This window comes from Urtica dioica, chromosome 12 (genome assembly GCF_054948205.1).
Source record: "Urtica dioica subsp. dioica isolate 48M chromosome 12, U.dioica_male_clone48M_v1_H2, whole genome shotgun sequence".
Taxonomy (NCBI): Eukaryota; Viridiplantae; Streptophyta; class Magnoliopsida; order Rosales; family Urticaceae; genus Urtica; species Urtica dioica.
In genome coordinates, this window is record NC_142767.1 from 5,325,340 (window position 1) to 5,347,107 (window position 21,768).

Below are 21,768 nucleotides of genomic sequence, written 5' to 3' on the forward strand. Positions count from 1 at the left end.
AGCCAGAGAGAGAGAGAGAGAGAGCGATGATGGAGGAATTTCCTTCGTGGTTCGGAACTAGCGCAAGCTTGACTATGCACTTGGGTCAGACCGTCTTTTTCTTTGCATACCTAGTCGATTTTAATCTGTAAAAATTATGTGTAGAGTTTGTGTACTCCACGATCTCGTTGTTTTTTTTTCGTACACTATGTGTTTGTGAAAATAAATGTGATAATAATTGTTTTTATTTTGTCGTTTTACATCAAGAAGAGTCTAATTTTTATATAAAAGATTAGTCTTTGACATGATGATTAGTGCAATGATTAGATATGATGTTCACCAAAATGTATTACTTTTTGTCATAGCTCGCAACGTATGTGGAGAAACGATGTGGCTCTTGCGCAGCTCGGTGGGTGCAGCTTCGGCGACCGAAGCAGAGTTCCTTTGTTAGGTGATTTCTAGAGACTCAGTGGCGTCGAGTTCTTTTGTTGTAATCAATTTTAATTAGGTTTTTAGATACTTTTATAGAGTGGCTCACTTGTTATGCAAGAGTTGTACTCCCAACATGTTAAGTCGTTTTTGTTCCGTGACTGATGTTTCTGAGGTTGTAAAAGACACCATTTTTGGTGTTAGTTAAATGCAAGTTTTTGTGGTAAAAGTATAAAAAGATGTAAGCGATGTCCCCTTTACGCATTGTGAACCATTGACTACACTGATATTTAAGTTGATCCTTTTATTGATACCATTTTATAATTTAAAGTACATGACAATTGCTTTCTCATTCAGCTCATTGTAGAAGAAGAAACAAAAATATCCACACAAGCTAAGTATTCCCATTCAATCTGTAAAGTTATACTTTGGAGAATTTTGTGACCGATTTGTCACGAAGTCGGAGAATTTCGTGACTGATTAGTTACGAAGTTGCACTACTACAAATTCAATTTTCTGATCCGGAAGGGTAGTAGGTGCGATATGTCGCACCTAAAAGTCGCACCTAAGCACATATTAGGTGCGACATGTCACACCAGATACCCATCCAGATAACAAAATATCTCGCTGAAGTTAAGTGGTATTCGGTGCGATGATACGATCCCGTCGCACCTAATACCTTTAGGTGCGACATATATCGCACATAATGCCTTTAGGTGCGACGACTGTCGCACCTAAAGGATTCAAAATTTAAAACGGTCTAAAAAATCCCCCCAAAATTTTGTCATTGTCTGATTTCATATTCGGTGCGACATGTCGCACCGAATAGTTTTAGGGTATTATAAATACCAGAGCCTCTTCTTCCTCGCTCGAAATTATTTTTTCTCTGCAACTCCCTCTCTCTCTCTCTCTCTGCAACTACTTCTCCATCGACGACGGCTCAGCCCCCTCGCCCAACCCCGTCGTAGTTGATTGCTCACCGTCCTCCTCCGGTAAGCCTCTCTCTCTCTCTCACTCTCTCTCAATCTCACTCACTCTCTCTCTCTCTCTTCGACCGGCCACCGCCCAGCCCTCCTTCGGTCTAGCCCCCTCGGCCCGTCGCCCAACCCTCCGTCGGCCGCTGCCCGACCCTCCTTAGGCCCAGCCCCTCGGCCTGCCGCCCAACCCTCCCTCATTATCAAAATGTCACGAAGATGGAGGATTTCGTGACTGATCTTTCACGAAGATGGAGGATTTCGTGACTGACCAGTCACGAAGTTTGAGGATTTCGTAACCGATTTATCAAGGAGTTGGAGGATTTCGTGACCGATCTGTCATGACATTCTCCAATTTCAAAATCAATTGATAACAAATTATAGATTTTCATTACCAAAGAGTCCATTTGTGAAGCTGTTCTAATTTGTTTTTTCGACATAGTTGTACTAAAATCAACCCCCCAAACAAAACGCATTACTTAATCACATTCAAGAGCTTATTTATATATGGGGTCCATTAGGAAAATAGCCAATTTAAACGTTTGAAATTGCTAAATAGCCAACGTTAGGTACATTTTAGATCAATAGCAATTTTCATATATTTATAGATGTAAATCTTAGATAAATAGCCACCTCCATATATAAGGCCACATCATTATTTACGGTTATATTACCTAAGATTTACCAAACGTTGTCTATTTAACAATGTCAAACGTTTAAATTGCCTATTTTCCTAATTTCCTGTTATATATATGCCCACATGTAACGTAATATAAGTGAAAAATACAAAAACTAATCACCTATGTCTTTGCATCTTTCTTTTTGACAGCCAAGCCAATATTCTTAACCAAGCTTAGTTCCTAAGTTAGAAAATCAAGCACCATTCTTAAGACTTTGCACAAGAAATTTGTCAGGCATCGTTCCCGTACTTGACGGTGAACGGCTTGTCCAGAGTTTCTTTTCAACACATCGTCTCGATCTTCGTTGCCGTCCGAGGAAGGCGAAGAGCCTCATTTCTAAAACTTCGCTGGAGTCGGGTGGATTCACTACAACAAATACAGTTTTTCGGTGTGGATGACTTTTGGGTGTGACTTTTCGCACCTAAAAGTCGCACCCAAAACTACTTTCGGGTGCGACTTTTTGCACCAAAAAATCACTAAAGTCGCACAAAAAATTTCGCTGATTTTTTTAAATTTGGGTGCGAAATGTCGCACCCAAAAGTTTATCATACCTTTGGGTGCGACAAAGTCGCACCCAAAAGTCCAAAACATACCTTTGGGGGCGACAAAGTCGCACCAAACAGTCCAAAACATTTGGTCTAAAAATTTAGCGCGATTTTGTTCCCTCTTATTTGTTTTTTTTAGGGATTCCCTCTTATTTGTTTTCACCAAAGAATCGGGAAAGGAAAAAAGAAAGAAGAAAAGAAAAGAAGAGAGAAAGGGAAATAGAGAGACCGAGAGAATGAGAGAGAGAGAGAGCCGAGAGAAGAGTATCGGCCGATGGAGACCGAGAGACCGAGAGAGAGGAAGAGAGCGAGGGAGTGAGCCCGCGGAGGAAGAGCGAGGCCGACAGCCACCGAGACCGGGCCACTGGACGCGCGCGCGGGCTGAGAAGAAGCGAGCGCCGCCGCGAGCCGCTGAGCGCGCCGCTCACGAGGAGACGCCGGAGAGCGAGAGAAGTAACGTCCGGGAGTTGATTTCGCGAGCAAGGTAAGGAGATTTCATTCTCAACCAAGAATTTCGAAAGTTAGGGTTGAGAGTTTGATTTGGGGGTTTTGATTTCGGAGTTAAATCTGAGGTTTTGGCTTGGTTGTGATGTTCATTGAGCTCGATTTTGATGGTTATGACTTGAATTTGTCCTTTGATTTCAGATTTCTTGGCTGGGTTAAATTTTTGGACGAATTTGGTTGATTTTGGTCACTTGGCCGTGTGGTTCATTGTGTAAGTTCTTATATTCGAATTTTGAGTTCTGTTTTGTTGATGTTGTTATATCGAGGCTGTGATGAATTTTAGAACTTTGATGAGATTGGTTTGGAAATTGTTGTGGCCGTGTGATTTGTGGGCTGTCTGTTTTTTTTTTCCTTTTTATCAGGACTCTAGGAACTTTATTTATTTCGTGGAACAATTGGTCGATTCACATATTGTGGTGCTTAGACATTTGGCTGGAAAGAGACTAGTAAGTTCTTTAAGATTTAGTAACATAGAAATTATTATTGAATCCTATTGTCTGAGACCTAACTACCTGTTTAAGCCAGTGATTTACTTATTAGTTTTTCTGTACTCAATTGACAGCTGATTGCTGAGGCTCATCTCTGCTGTTTGGAACTGTTAGAGACAATTCTTTATGTATGCTCATGCCACAGGTACTCCCACAGGTGGCGGCGTTGGCGGCGGAGAGCGCGGTGGCAGTGTTCGGAGTGGGAGGGTGTTGCATGTGCCACGCCGTGGAGACGCTGTTCCGCGGCATGGGAGTGAGTCCGGCCGTACACCGCTGGCGTGGAACAAGCCTTCTGCTCCTACATCTCCTCTGCCTCGTCACCGCCCTCAGCTCCTATGCCTCGTCGCCGCGATCTGCTCCTCCATTCAGGTTCTGATTTTATATTTAAAGAAAGAATTTGTTCTCAAGAATTTTTGCTGAATGTGTGTGTTTTATTGCTGAGTGTGTGTGTGTGTGTTTTATTGCTGAGTGTTTGAACTTGCTGAGTATGTTTGGACTTTGAAATGACTTGTGTGTATGTCTGAATGTGTTTATACTTCTCTCAGGTGATTAATTTTTTTCGAACGATCTATTGCTTTGAAGTTTTAGGATTAATTTTATACTGTTTGTTTTTATTATCAATTGGTTTGTTTGTTTATTGTTTGATTTTAGGACGGCCTTATTTGTTTAATTAAGGAAGCTTGCCTCAATTTTAAATATTATCTTTCTTTATGATTTAGAAAAGCTTAAATTTACTTTGATTTCTATTCAGATGCCACATCTTGCGACAACCTATGCTGCTGTCAATTCACTCATTACTGTGGGTGGTCATGAAGCTTTGTCTTCAATAAATAGGTAATCAGTTTATGCTGTTACTACGTAGATTTAGTTATTAGGATATGTCAATTGGAGTTTATTTATGAAAATTTGTTTCTATATCGTACGATTTGATAATCCAATGTGCTTGATAATTTATAGAATGCATGATGGTGGAGAAGTTGATTATTGTTTCGGATTTATCTCTAAAGCAAGTTGGCAGCATCATAATTATTGTTTCGGATTTTCTAAGATCGTTTTGATTTTTCATGGCCAATATATATTATGTTCAAGCAATTGCCTTGTGAATGATTCTTATCAACGAGACCAATTGCTTAGATTTGAACATTTTGTTTCAGGTACACATTCTGTGGCTTGGCTGCAATGATTCTTATTAACGAGACCAATCGCTTGAACTTGTGAATTGCTATAACAATTTTTTTATTCTGTGTATTATGGACCATTTAGGTATAATTTTTATTTTTCAATTAAGCAATTCAATATAACAAGTTTCATTCAGCCTTTTATTTTTAATTGCTTAATTGCTTATAACAGGTTTCATTAAATTAAATCAAGTAATGTCATTTAATTGCATTTTATTTTATAAATAAATTAAGAATCAAAGTCACTTTCAAATCAGATGACAACTAAATCACAGTTAACAATTACATTTTTCAAAGATTTAAAGTCACTTTATAATAGAGCGACGTCTAAAGTACTATTTTTTTCTCCAAAACTGACTATCGGGTGCGACAAAGTCGCACCTAATGCTCTTTTACCCGCCTTTTCCACGGATTTTGGTGACATTTTAGGTGCGACTTTAGGTGCGGAAAGTCGCACCGAAATGTCGCACCCGAAAGTCAAGACTTTTGGGTGCGACTTTTCGCACCCAAGACTTTTAGGTGCGAACTTTCGGGTGCGGAAATGTCGCACCCAAAGTCGCACTTAAAGATATCTTTGGGTGCGAAAATTGACTTTTGGGTGCGAAAAAAGTCGCACCCAAAGGTCTGTTTTGTACTAGTGATTCTGGAGATCTGGTAGCCTTTTTATTTTTTTTCCAATCCCCTTTCTTGACCAGGAAGTCCTAATGGCAGGATCAGCCCGACATTCCTTGAAGCTCACAATCGTCGAGTCTAGTAAGCAAACTGGTATCTCTGGTGCGAGGCGATAGTCGATCAAAGCAAGTCGGTATCTCTGGTGCGAGGCTATAGTCGATCAAACGTCATCTCTTTTTGTATCGTCTTAAACCTCTAGGTGGGTCAATACGAGCCGATTGAGACCCATTTCAAAATCCGACTCATTATCTTAAAAAAAAGCATCCTATTCTATTTGAGAATTCTTGACAACTACTCACTTTTTTATGGTATCATACTTCGTCACTACATATCTACATATATAAAAATAGCTATTATTTTTTTATAAGATATAAGATTAAAAAAAGAGTAAAAGCCTGGTTGAGATATCAATAAAATAAATATGTGAAAAAGAACACATAGATTTTCTATAATGATAATGACATTGTAGATCACAATCTCACTATTGTAAATAATTGTTTGATTTGATCATTAATTTGAGTAATTTTTCATTTGGTTATTTGCATATCAATTCTATGAATGGTAAAGAATCAAGGAAATATTCTTACATGATTTAGTAAAATTTATGTAATTCTACGTACAACACTAATTTTACTATGGATTGTGGGTTTAATTATATAGTTTAAAATAAGTGATACGTAAAAGACAGCCATAAGTTCAGTAAGCACATGTGACAATCATACACATGTTCTATGGACACGTCGTCACCCAAAAATAACCAATTTCTATAAGGTGGAAAGTGAAAATTGCATATCAATTCTATGAATTGATATTTGCATATCAATTCTATGAATGGTAAAGAATCAAGGAAATATTCTTACATAATTTAGTAAAATTTATGTAATTCTACGTACAACACTAATTTTACTATGGATTGTGGGCTTAATTATATAGTTTAAAATAAATGATACGTAAAAGACAGCCATAAGTTCAGCAAGCACATGTGACAATCATACACATGTTCTATGGACACGTCGTCACCCAAAAATAACCAATTTCTATAAGATGGAAAGTGAAAATTTATCCACTAATATCAGATTATGACTTATTTTAGAAAACAAAATCAGTCAAATAGATTAGACATAAATATTTTATTTATAAACTAACGAAATTTCTTTCCTTATCCGCACAAATAAAATTCTGTTAAAAAATCATTTATGCAAATGCAGAGAGGAACATGCAAATGAAGGAAACGAGGAAAAACCTGAGGAAACTTGAGAGTGCATTGTTTTGGTCAAGTTCGTACATATTGACCACCAAAACTTCATGTGATACCGGCTTCATCCATACAGAAAAACAAAAATCTAATAAATACAAAAGCGTAAAACTATAAATAAAATGAATAATTAAATTTAGATAAACATATTTTATAAGCAGCCCTTCTAGAAGAAATTTGAAAAAGAAGACGCACTCTCTTTCTCTCTTTGCTTCGTGGGAGAGAGAGGGAGAGACTTTTCATTTCTTTATTGCAGAAAATTAACGCAAAGAAAGAGAGAGCGCTAAGTAAAATAGATTGATTTGATTGGAGGTTCATTTTTCTTTCTTTATTATTATTTAATTTAATTTCTGCTGGTTTTTTTTTTCTTTGCCACCTTGTTACGACTTGAGTTGAGTTGTTCCCCATTAATTCCTTTGTAGTAGTAGTCGCCCACTCTCTCTCTAGATTTTCTCTCTCTAGATTCTCTTTCTCTCTCCTCTTCTTCTTCTTCTTCTTCTTTGGTTCCTCATCAATGGCTTTGACCTTTTCCTCACAGTTGGCCTAACCAAACACGGTGCTCCAACAACAACTCTCTTCTTCATCGAATAGCTCGTCAGTTTCTCTTTCTCTCCCCTATTTCTCCATTTCTCTAAATTGCCGTGAAGCTCAAGCAAGTAAGTTTCGAACAAAGCCTATTTCGTAAAGGAAGAGTCTTTGTTTTCGCTGAGTGCCGTGAATTTCTGATAAGTTGACTCCGATTCACTAATCGTTGATCCAGTGATGCGTAAGAGCTGTTTGTTTACTTTCAAATTCATAATCTAAAAACCGAATCGAGTTCTAGTCGAAGCTAGGTCTCGATTCCTGGGAGATGGAACCAAAAAACCCACACGAGAATTCCCTAAACACCGAGCAACCTTTCAGCGCCTCGTCTAGGAGAAGCATTTCCTCGTCGTACCGATCCAGAACCTCCGCCGGAGATTCCCTCCGGCAAGTGAGCTCCGGCGATCCGGCGAAGCCCTCCGCGACGTATGCCTCCGAGGCGCTGAGCGCGTCTCAGAAAGAGATCGACGAGGAGGAGGCTCGTCTGGTCTACATCGATGATCCGGAGAAGACAAACGAGAGGTTCGAATTCGCGGGCAACTCGATACGGACCGGGAAATACTCGGTCTTCACATTCCTTCCGAAGAATCTTTTCGAGCAGTTCCACAGGGTTGCTTATGTGTACTTTTTAGCGATCGCGATCCTGAACCAGCTTCCCCAGCTGGCGGTTTTCGGCCGCGGAGCCTCGATAATGCCTCTCGCGATTGTCCTCGTCGTCTCGGCGGTGAAAGACGCGTACGAAGACTATCGGAGGCACCGTTCTGACCGGATCGAGAACAACCGGCACGCTCTGGTTCTAACCCGCGGCGAGTTTCAGCAGAAGAGATGGAAGGAGATTCGAGTGGGCGAGATCGTGAAGATTGAGGCGAACGAGACAATCCCTTGCGACATCGTTCTCCTCGCGACCGGAGACCCGACCGCGGGAGTGGCTTACGTGCAGACGATCAACCTCGACGGAGAGTCGAATCTGAAGACGCGGTACGCGAAGCAAGAGACCCTCTCGAAGGAGAGGGTCGAGGGGCTGATCCGGTGCGAGAGGCCCAACAGGAACATATACGGGTTTCAGGCGAACATGGAGATCGACGGGAAGAGGCTCTCGCTGGGGCCGTCGAACGTGATCCTCCGCGGGTGCGAGCTCAAGAACACGGCGTGGGTCGTCGGGGTTGCGGTGTACGCCGGGAGGGAGACCAAAGCCATGCTCAACAGCTCCGGAGCTCCGTCGAAGCGGAGCCGCCTCGAGACCCGCATGAACTTCGAGATCATCATGCTCTCCGTCTGCCTCGTGGCCTTGTGCACGGTCGTCTCTGCTTGCGCCGCGGTTTGGCTGAGGAGGCACAGAGACGAGCTCGATTTCTTGCCCTTCTACCGCAGAAAGGACTTCTCCAACGGAGAAGAGGAGAACTACAACTACTACGGGTGGGGAATGGAGATTCTCTTCACCTTCCTCATGTCGGTGATCGTGTTTCAGATCATGATCCCTATTTCTCTCTATATTTCCATGGAGCTCGTGAGGGTCGGTCAGGCTTATTTCATGATCCAAGACGCGGAGATGTACGACGAGGCTTCGAATTCCACGTTTCAGTGCAGAGCTTTGAATATAAACGAGGATCTGGGGCAGATAAAGTACGTTTTCTCGGACAAAACTGGTACGCTCACCGAGAACAAGATGGAGTTTCAGTGTGCTAGCATCGGGGGCGTGGATTACAGCAATGGACGGGTCGTTTTTGACGAGCATTTAGGTTACTCAACCCAAGGTGATGATTTGCTTATTTATTTATTTATTATTATTTTTATATAAATATGTATATGGGCTCACTGTTTTCGGCACTTTTTATTTTTATTTATTTTTAGTTGATGGCATCACTTTGAGACCGAAGATGAAGGTGAAAGTTGACGCGGAGCTGCTTCGAATTTCAAAGAGTGGAAGGAATATGAAACAGGATAATGAAGTTCACGATTTCTTTCTTGCATTGGCGGCTTGCAACACGATTGTTCCACTTCAGAAAGATACGTCCGATCCAAATATAAAGTTGATTGATTATCAAGGAGAGTCCCCGGACGAACAAGCCTTGGTTTACGCAGCTGCGACATATGGTTATATGCTTATTGAAAGAACTTCAGGCCACATAGTCATTGATATTTTAGGAAATAGGCAAAGGTAATTTCTATTCCTAATTGCATTTTTTTTCTACTTTGAGTTAGCATTGGAGGAGAGAGAGAGAGACCATAGTTGAAGAAGGCTTGGTGTATGGATTTTAGAAGAATAAGCCCATTCAGATTGATTCTTTAACTTTAGGAAAGTGGTATCAAGACTGCTGAGTTCTATTCTGTGAAACCTCATATTAGAAATGGTGATAGCAAAGCAATAACAATACAGAAAACAAGAACACACAGATATACACCGAATTCACTATGCCCCTTGAGAATCAGATTTATTGAACCTCGAAGCTTTTCGAGCCCGACCAAACCGATTCGGTCACCCAGACTCACAAATTTCTCTTTTCAATTTCACGAGCTTATTTATTTTATTTATTTATTTATATTTCATGATTGCAGGTTCGGTGTTTTGGGTCTACACGAGTTCGACAGCGACCGAAAAAGAATGTCGGTTATAGTCGGGTGCCCAGACAGGACGGTTAAGGTCTTCGTAAAAGGCGCCGATACGACGATGTTCAAAGTGATCAACAAATCATTAAACTTGGGAATTGTACGCGCCACAGAAGCACATCTTCATTCCTACTCCTCCATAGGTTTAAGGACCCTCGTCGTTGGGACCCGGGAATTGAGCCAGCCCGAGTTCGACCAATGGTACTCATCCTTCGAGGCGGCGAGCACGGCTCTGATTGGTCGAGCGGCGCTTCTCCGCAAAGTCGCTGCCAATGTTGAGAAGAATCTCAGCCTTCTCGGTGCTTCTGCGATTGAAGACAAGCTCCAAGGTGGTGTGCCCGAAGCCATAGAGTCCCTCAGAACGGCGGGGATTAAGGTTTGGGTTCTGACAGGGGACAAGCAAGAGACCGCCGTTTCGATCGGGTACTCGTCGAAATTACTGACGTCGAGGATGACCCAGATCATAATCAATAGTAATTCCAAGGATTCTTGTAGGCAGAGTTTGGAAGATGCGATTCTCATGGAGAGGAATCTAGTGACAGACAACGTTGAAGGAACCTCGGGATCGGCTTCCGCTCAGGTAGCCTTGATTATCGACGGTACTAGCCTTGTCTATATTCTCGACAGCGAGCTCGAGACACCGGTATTTGCCTCTTCTAGACCTTGATTTTTTTATTGATAAATAAGACTTTGGAAATTATCTTATGTTCTGCTCCAATTTTTTATTTGAAACCTTACAGCTCTTTGAGTTGTCGAGTAAATGTTCTGTGGTGCTATGTTGCCGTGTGGCGCCTCTGCAAAAAGCTGGAATCGTCGCTTTAGTGAAAAGCAGGACATCGGACATGACACTCTCTATCGGAGATGGTAATTTCTTATCACGGTGATTTCAACATGAGGCCCACTAATTATAACTGATTTTCTGATCAAATTTTGTTGAAAAAAAGGTGCGAATGATGTGGCGATGATCCAAATGGCTGATGTTGGAGTTGGCATCAGCGGGCAAGAGGGTCGGCAAGCTGTCATGGCATCGGACTTTGCGATGGGTCAATTTAGATTTCTGGTTCCTCTTTTATTGGTCCACGGACATTGGAATTACCAGCGGATGGGTTACATGATACTATACAACTTTTACAGAAACGCTGTGTTTGTCCTCATTCTATTCTGGTGAGTAATTCTGAAACGAAAAATAGAAATGGACTGTTATTGAAAATGCACTCATTGCTCTTTCTGTTAGGTATATTCTTTTCACAAGTTTCACTCTAACAACGGCGATCACTGAGTGGAGCAGCGTGTTGTACTCCGTGGTCTACACTTCGGTGCCCACAATTGTTGTTGGGATTCTCGACAAGGACTTGAGCCGAAAAACTCTCTTGAAGTACCCTCAGCTTTACGGCGCCGGTCACAGACGAGAGTGTTACAACTCAAAGCTATTTTGGCTGATGATGCTTGACACGTTTTGGCAGAGCGCGGTCGTGTTCTTTATCCCATTTTTCGCTTATCGCGTGAGCACAGTCGATGGGTCGAGCATTGGCGACCTTTGGACGGTCGCCATCGTTATTTTGGTCAATTTGCACTTGGCTATGGATGTCGAGCGGTGGACTTGGATCACTCATGCGGCCATTTGGGGTTCAATAATCGCCACCTGGATTTGCGTTGTCGTAATTGATTCTTTTCCGACACTTGTTGGTTACTGGTAAGGCTTATTTTTTTATTTATTTATTTATTTTTTCTTGTTTTGATTTTATTTTCATCTCTGGAAAAGAAAAATTAAGCCCATTGAGTTTGGTTCATATTGATATTGGAGGCTATGTTCAATAGTTTTTTTTTTGACACTCGCACGTTGCATTTTAAAGTCGACTGCAATCACGTCCCTTAATCAACAATTTGGTTGACATTTGCGCTTTCATTTACCATAATTGGCATGGTTAAAATTTTGATCACTGGCTTTTATTTAGTTTGGTTCATTATTCATTTTGAAAGTACATGATCGCATTAGATGATTGAAAGTAGTACAGTTTAAGTCACAAACCACTTGAAAAGTCTTATTATTTAGTTCATATATATAGGATACACACACACACACACACACATCTTGATATCACTGTAAATCATTCCGCAGGTCGATCTTCAACATTGCAAATACAGGGTTGTTCTGGTTATGTATAGTCGCGATCACCGTGGTTGCCCTCCTTCCACGCCTCATTGTAAAATATATAAGTCAGCAATACAGTCCTTGTGATGTTCAGATAGCCCGTGAAGCCGAGAAGCTCGGCAACCCAAGGCAGCTGGGAACAGGACAAATAGAAATGAATCCGATCTTGAATCATCCCCAGCGATGATGACAAGGTGATTTTATTCTCTTTCTATACACTTTTTTTTCCTTTTCATTTTAATCAACGGGTCTATTCTTTGGGCATGCTTTAGAGTGTTTTCTCTTGGTTTGCCTGGGTTTTCATTGTTTGCTATCCAAAGGGTAGAGTAGAGTCTCCGATATGAGGAGTATACTAAGCTTTTTTGTTGTATTTTTTGCACAAATCATTTTGTTGTAAATTAGTCCAGCCCTGCCGGGTGCATGTAAATGAGTTATAGAAAGTTGTAGCACAATTTTTTTTACTACAAAAGAGTTAGTTTCCCCTTTTTCGTTTTTTTTTATTCAGTTTTTAGTATAAAACATTCATACTAACTACTAACCTGAAATTAGCCCAAAAAAGAAGGGAAAATATAGACATGCGAGATTTATTCTCAGTTTTCAGAATTATCAGATATCTCTTTTCAGGTTAATATAAATGACAAATATCTCTCTCTTAAAAATATGTTATATTACAAATACCATTTTTCGTTTATTTTTTACAAAAATAAAATTTGAACTCCCCAAAATACCCCTAATAAAATAAAATTTATTTACTATTTTATAAAAAAAATAATAAAAACCTCTCTTTAAACTAAAAACTTTAAATTTTTATAACGAAATATTTTGATTTATTTATTTTTTATATATTAAATTTAAAAATAAAGAGACATTTCATTAAGAGAATTTTGGGAAGTTTAAATTTAAATTTAATTTTTTTTATACAACCGAAAATGGTGATATTTAAGATATTATATATTTTTAAGGGAGATATATGTTATTTATATTAAACGGAAGATATACGATATTTTTAAAAACATCTCGCATTTCAATTAAACACATGTGATAATATTGATATTTTCCCAAAAAAGAACTACTTAGAGCTTCTCCAAAGAGCCCTTAAACCCTCATTTTGAGAGTTTTGAGTGCTCCAATGGAGACCCCCAAAATTTCATTTTAAGAGTTTGAATAGTGGATCTTCAATCTCGAGGATCCACCGTTCACACCCTAAAAAAGTGTTTATGCAATTATATTTTACTATTTTATTTTGTATAAGTTGTTAAAATTGACTATTTCCAAAATTTTAATAAAATATTTTATTTTTTGGTACATAAATATTAACATATTATAAATAAATCTTTTTAATTTAATGATTTGATATATTTACTAGTGGATGAATAGAACAAAACATAACACAGGCTATTAATAATTTTTTTTTTTATTTTTTTATTTTTTTTTATCAATAACACAGGCTATTAATATTAAAATTAACACAAACTAATACAAGAAGAGTATAATATTTAATGCATTAACACCCAAAATAACAAAATAAATTTGGAAATTTTATGCTTCTAAAGTATGTTTTATTATTTTTGTATGTAATTTCATATTTTCGTTATGTTTTATTAAAATATAACACTTTTTTTTGAAGGCAGTGGGGATTGAACCCACGACCTCCACACAGGAGGTGGTGTAGAATTACCACTAGGCTATCCTAGGTATCACTTATTAAAATATAACACTATGTTGTGTATGTTTTATTATTATGTATGGATGTATAATAATATTTAATATTATTAAATAATAAGAACTAATATGTAATATAAATAATTTTTAGAGATAAATTTGAGGATTTCCATTAGACTAGAAGAGTCTTTAAACTCTCATTTTGAGGTTTGAGATCCTCTAAAAGGATCTCCACCGTAAATGTGCCCAAACGTCGAACTTGGGTAAAGAATAGGATGATCAGCAAAATAGACAATGTCAGTACAGTGTCTTCTAACGCTAGGGAAATAGTACATAGATATGTGACATTGATGCTACAAAAATTTAAATGTCACCATTCACAGTTCACTTCACTTGGCAGTGAATTAATTAGAGTTTTTGTCATTTTTGGCAACTCTTTTCGTATCATTGCAAAGCTGGCTTTTGTTACCGTATCTTTTTGGAAAATCCTACTTTTAACTCTGAGAAGCAGAGCAAAACTACATGAACGCGGAAACTAAAACGTTCGCAGAAAAAAATATAAGAAATATAAGAAAGAAAGAAAGAAATATAGATAGATCATCATAATTCATAACCAACCACTCGTTATATTTAGCATATTATTTTGTGTCAGGACTTTATGCATTAATAAGATGATAATATATCATGATGTTAGTCACGGCTTTCAGGGACACGAAACTCAGGTTCAGGTTTTGGGCAATGTTTCTCATTTTTGTATTTTTGTTTCGATGTCTTGGCTTTTCCCTCAGGACTTTATGTTTCTTTTTGTGTTTTCTTCCCGGTTTTTGTCTTGTTCTTCTGTTCTCATTAGCTGGGGTTTTTTGTTTTTAATTTGTCCTCTGGCTTTGGGGGAAACGAAAAATTGGTTACCAAATCTATATAATCTTGCGAGAGAGAACAAGGTATTTAGTATTTCTAGACTTTGTAGTGTTCCTTTCACATAGTTGTTTTAATTGAGCATTGAATTCATTGGATTTTTCACCTCTGATTTGCTTACATTTTGGTTTAGTTCTAGAAATAATCTTTAGCATCTGAATTCTATATTATGAAATTATATGTGGGATTAGCACAATCAAATACTTGTTTGACAATTTAGAGAGATTTCTAGAATTTTATAAAAATATTTAGTGACGCGTTTACAACCAAAACCCTGAAAGGTAGATGTCTCAAGCATAAAAGGACGTTTTGTTTTTCGGCTTAATCGAAACGTTAATGCATTTGGTAGTTTGTGCATATCACATGTGTCACACTCATAATAGTTTACTTTGGTCGGGTGATTTGAAGATTCACATTTCAGAGAATCACAATCTCAAATAACTACATATTCACAAAGTTTTAAAAATAATAGGTAAGTACGCTTCTTATATACGTATTAAGTAAATTCAGCGTGAGCAAGTTTTTTCTTTCTCATTATAAAGTATCTTTCAACATTTTGTCTTGTGCGAGAATTTCCACGTGACAACCAATTTCTTACTTACATGTGGTCTTTAATAGTGATGAAAGTAAATAAATATATCGTGTGTGTGTGTGAGAGAGAGAGAGAGAGAGAGAGAGAGAGAGAGAGAGAGAGAGAGAAGAGAGAGGAGAGAGAGAGAGAGGCGTAGTGGAAGCAAAAGATGAAAAGGTGCATTTTTGGGAGAGTGGTGGTGTGAATCATCGGATAATTTTTCATGAATAAATATTTGTTTTTGAATAAAATTCATCTCCATTATTATTATTACTATTAATTTGAATGAAATACAGTTTTTATCAATTATTTTCAGATAACCATTTTAATTATAAATTTGTTTAATTTCATTCAAAATCATTTCAAATCATCCTTAGTTTGAAAAAATAAGTAAATTTAAGGAAATTAATTAAATAAATTTGTCGAAATAAATTAGATTTCGAATTTAATAAAAAAAATTAAATATTTTATAACCGGAACGTTATTTTTTACAATTGATGATATTTATTATATTGAAAAATTTATTCATTATATTGATTAAACTTTATAAAAAATAATAAAGATACTTTTAGAATAATTCTAATTTTTTTTTTATTTCGGACTCGAGGGGTAATTTTGTAGTTTTGTGTTATCATATTAATTTATATTATTCTTACTATTACTTTTTTTTTTTTTAGTAATACTATTACCCATTCTCTGCAACAAAATTGCATCTTTAAAGAAAAAGAGAACCAATCTCGTTGAAACCGAGTGAATACAACACAAAGCAAGAAAAGATAAACACTAATCTTTTTTCATTTTTCTTTATATAATAATCATTATCGATATTGTCATACATTATCATATATTGATGTACATTTATTCCGTTTTGTTTCTCTTGTACGGCTTTGTACATTTCGTTCTAAGCCTAAGCTGAGTTTAAGGGAATCTTGTTGTGTTCTTCAGCAGCGAGAAAAATAAAGATTTCATTTTTGTTTAGAAATCGAATCACATTGTCGATTTGCGAGCTGCTTTTTCTCTGGCGAGGCCTCTGATCTTCAGATCATGGTCTCAATTCGTGCCCTTTCGGATTTCTGATTCTTTAGGGAAAATAGATTTCTTGGATAAAAACCTTGGTTTTTCGGCCGATCCAAGATTGTGGAGAGGATTTCGTGCTCCCGGTGATGGAATTGGGAATGCCGGCAGAGAATTCGGCCGGGGTCGAATTATCGCCGGCGCTCGGCTCCTCCTCTTCTCGGCGGGGCGTCGCCGGAATTTCGGACCATTATCCCGGGAGCCAGAGCAACCATCGACGGAGCTCGAAGCACGTCAGATACGATTCGAGGGCCGGAGAGTCGGAAGCTTTTGGTGCGTCGCATAGGGAGACCATCGTCGACGACGAGGACTCTCGGCTGGTACACCTGAACGATCCGGGTCGGACCAACGAGCGATTCGAGTTCGCAGCGAATTCGGTCCGTACAAGTAAGTACTCAGTCCTGACCTTCCTTCCCCGGAACCTCTTCGAACAGTTCCACAGGGTCGCGTACATCTATTTCCTGGTCATCGCCGTCCTCAACCAGCTTCCACAGCTCGCTGTCTTCGGCCGCGGAGCTTCAATTCTCCCTCTCGCCTTCGTTCTTCTCGTCACCACCGTGAAAGACGCTTACGAGGATTATCGGCGCCACCGCTCAGACAAGATCGAGAACAACCGGCTCGCTCTGGTTCTTTCCGAGAATCGGTTCCGGCCAAAGAACTGGAAGGACATCCAGGTCGGCGAGATCTTGAAAATCAAGGCGAACGAAACGATTCCGTGCGACATGGTCCTCCTCTCGACCAGCGACCCGACCGGGGTGGCTTATGTCCAGACGATCAACCTCGACGGTGAGTCGAACCTCAAGACCCGGTACGCAAAGCAAGAGACTCTCTCGAAGTGCCCTGAGAAGGATGGGGTTTGCGGGTCAATTCGGTGCGAGAGGCCCAACAGGAACATCTACGGGTTTCAGGCCAACCTCGAGATCGACGGGAAGAAGCTGTCTCTGGGGCCCTCGAACGTGCTTCTCCGTGGCTGCGAGCTCAAGAACACGTGTTGGGCGATCGGGGTCGCAGTCTACGCCGGCCGCGAGACGAAAGCCATGCTCAACAGCTCCGGGGCATCTTGCAAACGGAGCCGGCTTGAGTCCCGGATGAACTTCGAGATTGTGATCTTGTCGGTGTTCCTCATCGCTCTGTGCACGGTGGTCTCGTTCTGCGCCGCCGTGTGGCTGAGGCGCCGGAGACATGAGCTCGATTATTTGCCGTTCTACCGTAGGAAAGATTACTCTAAAGAGAAAGTGTCGAACTACAAGTATTATGGGTGGGGAATGGAGATCTTCTTCACGTTCCTCATGTCAGTCATCGTGTTTCAGATCATGATCCCCATTTCGCTCTACATTTCGATGGAGCTCGTCCGGGTTGGCCAGGCTTATTTCATGATCCAAGATGCACAGCTCTTCGACAAGGTCTCAAATTCGATGTTTCAGTGTAGGGCTCTGAACATCAATGAGGACTTGGGACAGATAAAGTATGTATTTTCAGATAAAACGGGCACGCTCACGGAGAACAAGATGGAGTTTCAATGCGCGAGCATCGGGGGTGTAGATTATAGTGGGCGCGACAGGATGTCAGAAGGTCAGCACTTGGGTTACTCTGTGCAAGGTAAGACATATATGCTTTTGAAGGAATAAAAAAAATGTTCTCTATCCTCATTACTTCTAATTATTTTGCATAATTTATCGTCAAATATTTATGCTTGTGAATTGTCTTACTTCTCAGTCGATGGGAACATTTTAAAGCCAAAGATGAGCGTGAGTGTTGACCCGGAGCTTCTACAACTAGCAAAGATTGAAAATCTTACGTCAAGCACAAGCAGACAAGTCTACGACTTCTTTCTTGCATTGGCAGCTTGCAATGCAATCGTTCCTATTGTCACAGACACATCGGATCCTCTAGTGAAGTTGATAGATTACCAAGGCGAGTCTCCCGATGAGCAAGCTCTTGTTTACGCTGCTGCAACCTATGGTTTTATGCTTGTGGAAAGAACCTCGGGCCACATAGTTATTGAGATCCAAGGGCAAAGGCAGAGGTAATTGGAGCAAAGCGTTTCTATCCTAAACATCCTTTCATATATATATATATATATATATATATATATATATATATATATATATCTCAACTTTAGTATTACTGTTTCTGTCCTTTTTCACTTTTGGGTATTTTCTGAACAAAGTTGTTCCAGAATGGGTTGCGGGTGGATAAAATTGTTGAAATGATTGTTTTTGTTATCTTCTTAAGAATTGTTCTCATTTGTTTAAGGACTTCCGATTTTTATGTCTCCTCAAATTTTGATCTGATGTAATTTTTGTTTACTTATCCCAAAAAGACAATAAAGATCAACTCATTGAAAGTGGAAGCTTGGGTTTTTGAAGATGTTGATGAAATTGCACCGCTTATACTTCACTGCTATTCCATTAGTCTTTGAATTCTCATTTTTTTTGTCTGCCACACGACCTCTGTACTCCTTTTCACAAACTACTCGAATCTTGGGCAGTGCAGGTACAATGTGTTAGGTCTGCATGAATTTGACAGCGATCGTAAAAGAATGTCGGTCATACTAGGGTGCCCCGACAATACCGTGAAGGTTTTTGTAAAAGGTGCCGATACTACAATGTTCAGTGTGATTGACCAGTCTGTGAACTCAAACATAGTGCATGTAACCGAAGCCCATATCAATGCTTACTCTGCTGTGGGTTTGAGAACCCTCGTTGTTGCGATGCGAGAACTAAGCGCTTCTGAATTCGAGCAGTGGCACGCTTCCTTTGATGCTGCAAGCACGGCTTTGATGGGCAGGGCCGCTCTGCTTCGCAAGGTTGCTGCGAATGTCGAAAGCAGTCTCAGCATTTTGGGTGCTTCTGGGATCGAAGATAAACTACAAGAGGGTGTACCAAAAGCCATAGAGTCTCTCAGAACAGCTGGGATTAAAGTTTGGGTCTTGACAGGCGACAAGCAAGAAACGGCCATATCGATTGGGTACTCCTCAAGGCTCTTGACTCCCAGGATGACCCAGATTGTGATCAACAGCAATTCCAAGGACTCGTGTAGGAAGAGTTTGCAAGATGCCATCGCGATGGCTAAGAAGCTCATGGCTACCTGTCATACTGAAGGAATCTTAGAAGCTGATTTAAGTTCCGTTGCCCTGATTGTTGATGGGACTAGCCTTGTTTATATTCTCGACAGTGAACTTGAAGCGCAGGTGATTGCGACTGAGATTTTAATAAATTGCAAAATAAGATTTTAATTGAAACGCTGTTTTGTGTGCTGATATTACGTATTTGTTTGTCTGCTGCAGCTCTTTGATTTGGCCGGTAAATGTGCTGTAGTTCTATGTTGCCGTGTGGCACCTTTACAAAAAGCTGGGATTGTTGCGCTGGTTAAAAGTAGAACATCTGACATGACGCTGGCTATTGGAGACGGTAATTAATTTTTACAATGACGTTTGTAGGATAAATTTCCATTGCTCAAATATTAGAATATCTTAGGCTGAAACTCTAGTTATGCATTTGAAAGCGTGTTGCGATTTCTGATAAAAAAAAGTTGTCAACAACAGGTGCGAATGATGTTTCAATGATCCAAATGGCGGATGTTGGAGTTGGCATCAGTGGTCAAGAGGGCCGACAAGCCGTGATGGCGTCAGATTTTGCAATGGGTCAGTTCAGATTCTTGGTTCCCCTTTTATTGGTCCACGGACATTGGAATTACCAGCGAATGGGCTACGCCATACTATACAACTTTTATAGGAACGCCGTGTTTGTCTTTGTTTTATTTTGGTGAGTACCTCTTAACACTACATTACACTGTATTGGCACTTTTGAAATGTTCTGTTAAAAAGTTGCTCCCTATGAAGGCTGAGAAAATCCGTAGCGCTATGAACTCGTGATAAAGCCGATTTCAGTTATCATTGGCTCACTCCACTTATTATTACCTTATTTATAGGTATGTTCTCTTTACATGTTACACTTTGACGACGGCCATCACCGAATGGAGCAGCGTGTTGTACTCGGTACTCTACACATCGCTGCCCACGATTGTTGTTGGGATTCTTGACAAGGACCTGAACAGAGAAACTCTGCTGAAGAATCCCCAGCTCTACAGCGCCGGGCACAGACACGAATGCTACAACTCAAAACTGTTTTGGCTGACTATGTTGGACACTGTGTGGCAAAGCCTCGTGGTCTTTTTTATTCCCGTCTTTGCATACTGGGGAAGCACGATCGACTCCTCGAGCATCGGGGATCTCTGGACGATCGCAGTCGTTATCTTGGTCAATCTACACTTGGCCATGGACGTCGTGCGGTGGACTTGGATCACTCACGCGGCCATATGGGGATCGATTGTAGCAACATTCGTTTGTGTCACTGCCATCGACTCTTTTCCGTCACTGGTTGGTTATTGGTAAGGCCTCGAGCATTTTATTTCTGTTTCTTGTTTCTATTTATTTTGTAGGTCCGGAGTCTCACAACCCGAGTTTGATTCCTGGCAGGGCAATCTTTTATGTCGCAAGAACAGAGTTGTTTTGGTTATGCCTGCTTGCGATTGTCGTGGTCGCTCTCCTTCCTCGTTTCGTTGTGAAATTTAGCTTCCAGTATTATAGTCCATGTGATGTTCAGATTGCCAGAGAGGCCGAGAAGTATGGTGACCCAAGAGATATTGGAGCTGTACAGAGGGAAATGGATCGGATATTGGACTGTCCGCAGAGGTGACAAGGTGGTTTTGTTCCTTGTTTCACATCCTACTGATTATCTATTCTTTTTTTTCCCACCTGCTTTCTACTAGTGTTTCTTCTTATAATTATTCTTTTGAGCTGCTCTAGAGTATCTTCTCCCGGTTGCCGGAATCTTATTATTTTGACTGTCCGAAGGATAGAGTCTGCATCGCGACACTAGGTTTGTACTTTAACTCTGTTGTATTATGCATAAAATCATTTCATGTAAAGAAGTTTAAAGATTGACTCTGGATGATTTGAAGCGCAAGTAGAAAAAACAGAATGACTGAAAGAAAAAAGAAAATAAATTCTTGTTTTTTTTTTTTTTTTTCTAAATTTTTTATTATTATATAATATTAGGCCGGCACAGATAAACCGTAAACCGGACCGGACCAGTGATTTTTAGACTGCCGGTCCGGTTTGAAACGGTTTTTTTTTTTCATCAGGTCTGTTCGGTCCATTGTAATCATTACAAATGGTCAGGTCCGGGTTTTTTTTTTTTTTTTTTTTTTTTTTTTTTTTTTTATATATATAAATACGGTTAAACCGGACCGGAGTGGTTTATTTAGAAATTAATGTCCAACTAGTCAAATTAGGTATTTGCGCATGTATTTCCCTCCCGTACATGATTATATGTTTTTTTTGTTTTTGTGGAGAATTAATGGGGTTTTTTTTTTTTTTGTAAAACGGTTTGAAATGGTCTAAAACGGATCAAAACGGTCTAGAAGGATCCGGTCTAAATGGTTCAAAACGGCCCCGCACGGTTTAAACTGGAGCGGATCGTTCAAAACGGTCCGGT

The 21,768-nt window shown here is 39.7% G+C and overlaps 2 protein-coding genes across 2 annotated transcripts; both read left to right on the forward strand.

Annotated features, from left to right (window-relative positions):
- The first annotated feature begins 7,078 nt into the window (after nucleotides 1-7,078).
- LOC149378757 (phospholipid-transporting ATPase 1-like) lies at nucleotides 7,079-12,528 on the forward strand. Its single transcript, XM_089603206.1, has 7 exons — nucleotides 7,079-9,040; nucleotides 9,138-9,444; nucleotides 9,843-10,536; nucleotides 10,634-10,757; nucleotides 10,838-11,057; nucleotides 11,128-11,586; nucleotides 12,013-12,528. The coding sequence occupies exons 1-7, from the start codon at nucleotides 7,555-7,557 to the stop codon at nucleotides 12,230-12,232; spliced, it is 3,510 nt and encodes a 1,169-aa protein (XP_089459332.1). The 5' UTR covers nucleotides 7,079-7,554; the 3' UTR covers nucleotides 12,233-12,528.
- Nucleotides 12,529-16,356: 3,828 nt separating this feature from the next.
- LOC149378758 (phospholipid-transporting ATPase 1-like) lies at nucleotides 16,357-21,222 on the forward strand. The gene is made up of 7 exons (XM_089603205.1): nucleotides 16,357-17,866; nucleotides 17,984-18,293; nucleotides 18,764-19,460; nucleotides 19,557-19,680; nucleotides 19,815-20,034; nucleotides 20,201-20,659; nucleotides 20,748-21,222. The coding sequence occupies exons 1-7, from the start codon at nucleotides 16,357-16,359 to the stop codon at nucleotides 20,965-20,967; spliced, it is 3,540 nt and encodes a 1,179-aa protein (XP_089459331.1). The 3' UTR covers nucleotides 20,968-21,222.
- Nucleotides 21,223-21,768: the final 546 nt, after the last annotated feature.

Bases quoted from the DNA above. Each gene is read 5' to 3' on its own strand.
- LOC149378758 (XM_089603205.1), top strand. From the start codon at position 16,357: ATGGAATTGGGAATGCCGGCAGAGAATTCGGCCGGGGTCGAATTATCG. The intron at 19,681-19,814 runs GTAATTAATTTT...TGTCAACAACAG, and splicing joins GACGCTGGCTATTGGAGACG to GTGCGAATGATGTTTCAATG. The intron at 20,035-20,200 runs GTGAGTACCTCT...CCTTATTTATAG, and splicing joins TTTGTCTTTGTTTTATTTTG to GTATGTTCTCTTTACATGTT.
- LOC149378757 (XM_089603206.1), top strand. From the start codon at position 7,555: ATGGAACCAAAAAACCCACACGAGAATTCCCTAAACACCGAGCAACCT. The intron at 9,445-9,842 runs GTAATTTCTATT...TCATGATTGCAG, and splicing joins ATTTTAGGAAATAGGCAAAG to GTTCGGTGTTTTGGGTCTAC. The intron at 11,587-12,012 runs GTAAGGCTTATT...ATCATTCCGCAG, and splicing joins CCGACACTTGTTGGTTACTG to GTCGATCTTCAACATTGCAA.